The sequence below is a fragment of the Helobdella robusta genome (genome assembly GCF_000326865.2).
Source record: "Helobdella robusta unplaced genomic scaffold HELROscaffold_24, whole genome shotgun sequence".
Lineage (NCBI taxonomy): Eukaryota > Metazoa > Annelida > Clitellata > Rhynchobdellida > Glossiphoniidae > Helobdella > Helobdella robusta.
In genome coordinates, this window is record NW_008704261.1 from 1,241,144 (window position 1) to 1,245,626 (window position 4,483).

Genomic DNA, 4,483 nt, shown 5'->3' on the forward strand with positions numbered 1-4,483 from the left:
CAGTGCTTAGTGATAAGATGAAGGTATGGTTAAGTGGTGATACGATAGAGAAAATTATGTTTTTGACAAGGAACATGTTGAGTCCATTGTCAGCATAGCTCTTTTGTTTTCCAAGATATTAACAGTAGATAATATTTCTTTTTCAGTTACAGGATATAGACTAATAGAATATGGTGTGGAAGGGCTCATAAAATCTGTAAGACTACCATTGTTGGGAGGCTGGTTTGAGAGTAGTATATATATATATATATATATATATATATATATATATATATATATATATATATATATATATATACTTATGAAAATCACAGCATGTTCGGCGTTAGTTAACTTCCAAAAGTTTAACAAAAGTTATTTCGATTAAAAACAAACGACATAAAAAACACACACGCACAAATAAACAAAAATGTATATTCATATTTGAAAAATGTCTAAAACGTGGTAGTTGTCACATCTCAGATAATATTGCACTCCCTTCGGATCCTTTTTGTCATTAACTTAATTATTATACAACTTAAATTAACTAAAATGAAAATAATAAGAAATAAATAAATAACCAATATATTTTTTACACTGACTTAAACACGTGGTTAGCTTAACCATTGCTGTGTGCATAAATATCGATTCAGAAACGAAAAAAAAACATTTTAAAACTAAAAAAATGATAATAAATATGATGACATCAGACAACGATAATGGCGTCATAGAATTATTTTTCGTCTAATTTAGATTGTCAAAATAATTATAATATTGAGTATAATAATACAAGAATTAACGGATGGGTATAATTAATAATATAATGAAAAGTAATAATAAGCATAATAAGCATGAATAAATAAAATAAAATCAAGTATACACATACTAACGCTCACACACACCTCAATCTCACACACAAACACACATGAATAAAATAATAGACTAAAGTGTACACATATTAACGCTTACACACACACACACACACACACACACATATATATATATATATATATATATATATATATATATATATATATATATATATAGTTGTACGCAGAAGTATAGTGAAAATTATTAACAACTGCTATAAAACCGACAAAACTAGTGAGTAACCTTACATCAGATTTTGGAAAAACAAAACAAAATGAATAAACTAATAGTAAACAAATTAATAAACAAACAGTAAATTAACAAAACAAAAATATATATAAATAAATTAATTAAAAAATATATAAAAAATGACTAAACTATGCACACCAACGAATGAAAGAATGAGTTATAAGCTACAAATGAACGTAACAACAATGAAAAGAAGAAGATGAGATGAAGAAGTAAAAAAAATTATAGTGGAAATAAAGATGATGATGATGGAGATGATGATGAAGATGAAAAAGAGTAGGATAAAGAAGAAAATTAAAGATAATAATAGTGATTGAAATGTCGTTAAGGGCGACACATATTGGTGACAAAGATGACTGTTAAGATCATTGATAATAAGGATGTTGTCCACGTTGATGGAAAAAGCTTAATAAAGAAATTATAAGTAATGCAAAACAGACAAACGGAGAATAAAATAAATATAAATGGATAATACAATTTAATTGACTTTTTGATTCCAAACGAAAAAAACATTTTTCAATGAGCCAGAGCTTTAACATTATTGACTAATAAAAGGTTTGACAAGTGTAAATATATACGCATACAATAAAGTAAGGCACACGCACACAAAAAATACACATACACACTTACACGCACACACAGACAAACAGAAACACACACTCACACATACACACACACAAATGCATCAAGAATGTAATCGCAGCTCCATAAGTATGTCTTTGAAGGTGGGTCGCTTCATGGGGTCGATGCACCAAGTCCTGCTCATGATGCTGTACATGAAGGGGGGACAGCCCTCAGGGGGGTCCATTCGCTTTCCCCTCTCCACGTGGCTCAGTACTTCTTGTAAGGGCTGTTGTGAAATGATGACGGTGACGATGATGGAACTGATAACGAAGGACCGAAAAAATATCTGATACAGGTAGAAACAAACTGGAACACACAAGCCGAAAAAAACAAAATACACGCACACACACGCACGCACGCATACAAAAATATACAATAAGTATCACTAACAATTCTTGGGTAGGGCACTCTTCCAAATGAATATATCTCCCAGAGCAGGATGCCATAACTCCACACATCTGATTGACTAGTGAACATTTTCTGTGCGGTGGTAGGTGTTAGTGGTGGTGTTGATGTTATATAATATTTGGACCTAAAATTAAAACTAATAATAAATATTTATTAACTTATCTCTGACAAATGGTGACACAACCTTGTCACGAGTTGAGTCAACCAAGTTTCTTGGAATTGTCATACAAAGTGACTTTAATTGGACGAAACATGTACACATGATAGTTAATAAATTATACAAAGTCATTGGCGTACGCAACAAGCTAACTCCAAACACGATGCTTACTTCATTTACTGCAATGTATTCTGGGGATCAACCTTTAAATATCTAATAAACAAATTACAGGTACTTCAAAAATATTTTTTACGCACTTGCTTTTTTTTAAATAGGTTTGATCATACTAAACAACTATTTGCTAAATATAAGATATTAAACATTCATCAAATCAATATATATATAACCCTTGTCTTTATATATAAAGTTATAATCAATGTAAACTATAGGTTTTTAAACTCTTTTAAATATACAAAATCATCAACAAGACAGAATGGTATGCTGTTATAAGTAGAACTAGGACAAATGAAAGAAATTGGTCGGTTCGTGGAATAAAGCTATGGAATGCTATTGTCAGTGTTGAGACTAGAACTATGTCAATCAATTTGTTCAAAAATTATGTTAAAGAAAGTTTACTTAGTGATGTTGTTGAAATTGGCTAAATTTTGAGAATTGTATGACTTACTGAATTTTATTTATTTTCGTTTTTTCATTTCATCTGAACTTGAATAACAATTAATTTCTGCTCAAACTTTTATTAGTAGACAGTTTTTGTTTCTATTGATTATGATATTTTATTCTGTTAAATATAACATTTTGATTTATTGCTTAACCCTGCGATGACGGCTGGGGTAGATTTCTACCCCAGAGCTACTTTCTAAGCATGAAAAAAGAAAACTACGCAAAAGCTTGGGCTCTCTTTTTATGACTTTTCCTAAAATCATCTCTTCTCTTATTTTAAAACTAAAATTTGATAAAAAAATAACGCTAGAGGGCAGTTTTGAATGCATATAGCACCTAGGACGATTGGGGTTGATTTTTACCCCAAATTAAATACACTTTTTTAAATATTTAAAACTTTATGAATGTAATGGAGAACAATTAAATTTTATGTTACTATTTTTATTCGATTGTATTATCATCAACTATAAAAAATTAATGTCAAACTTTTCAAATCTTTGGCAATAAGCAGTTCAACACTTTTTTTTCAAACAATCAGCTAAAATGGCGTATTCTGAAAGATTTACTTTAGAGCAAGCCAAACAATTGATAATTGATAATTCTAGTGACGAAGAGAGTATTAGTGAGCATGAAGAGATTACTGATTATTCGGATGTAGAATTTACTGACGAAAAAGGAAATGAACCTTTTCTCGTTGAAGACAGCGCCGACGATGATGATGAAATAAAATATACACTTCAGAGTTCAAGTAAGATAAGATTGATAAAAAATACAATTTTTCAAATGTATCAAATAACAATAATATGAATATATAATAATACTTTCAGATGTACAAAATGACAGCTCTAATTCAGATCTAGCCTCTTCCGATGAAAGCAATGATAATGAAAAAAGCAAAACATTTGTATCTAAATGTGGAAACATAGTCTGGCAAAATGAACCAGTTTACAACAAATGTGGAAGGCGTGGTATGATGAATGTAATTCACGGGAAACCCGGTCCAACAAGATTTGCTAGAAAAAATGTAGACAGTCCTATTTCTTCATTTCATCTATTTTTTAGAGATAATATAGTTGAAAACATTTTGAAATGGACGAATAAGGAAGGAGAAGAGAAACAGATGAGTAATCGGAAGGAGTTAGATAAAAAAGAATTTTTTTGCTATATTGGATTGCTTATTCTTTCTGGAGTACACAAAGCAAAAAATGAAGCTGTCAATGAACTTTGGAACAAAAAGCGGGGACGCACATTATTCAATGAAGCCATGCCAAGGGATAGATTCAAACAAATAAATAGTGCTTTGAGGTTTGATGATGCATCAAAACGAAGGCAAAAGAAAAGTGAAGACAAATTGAGTCCCATAAGAGAATTGTTTGAAATGTGGGAAAAGACATTAGAGGATGCATATATTCCTTATGAAAATGTCACTATTGATGAACAACTCCTAACTTTCAGAGGACGTTGTTCTTTCAAGCAATATATTCCAAGTAAACCTGGAAAATATGGACTAAAGTTTTGGATGATGAGTGATAGTCAAACTTACTATGTAACTCGTTTACCAATTTATATAGGTAG

At 30.3% G+C, this 4,483-nt stretch overlaps 2 protein-coding genes across 2 annotated transcripts in view; one reads left to right on the forward strand and one right to left on the reverse strand.

The window, feature by feature from the left end:
- Positions 1–1,783: 1,783 nt before the first annotated feature.
- HELRODRAFT_172659 (hypothetical protein) lies at positions 1,784–2,392 on the reverse strand (the record flags this gene model as incomplete). The annotated part of the gene is made up of 3 exons (XM_009019324.1): positions 1,784–1,948; positions 2,113–2,202; positions 2,315–2,392. 3 exons carry the CDS (start codon positions 2,390–2,392, stop codon positions 1,784–1,786), a joined length of 333 nt encoding a protein of 110 aa, XP_009017572.1.
- Positions 2,393–3,451: 1,059 nt separating this feature from the next.
- HELRODRAFT_172660 (hypothetical protein) overlaps positions 3,452–4,483 on the forward strand; it is a gene marked incomplete at both ends in the record, with an annotated part of 1,421 nt that continues 389 nt past the window's right edge. Inside the window, 2 exons of the mRNA XM_009019325.1 lie at positions 3,452–3,656; positions 3,736–3,887. Of these exons, the coding sequence (XP_009017573.1) occupies positions 3,452–3,656; positions 3,736–3,887 (357 nt within the window). The remainder of the gene's footprint in view (positions 3,657–3,735; positions 3,888–4,483) is intronic.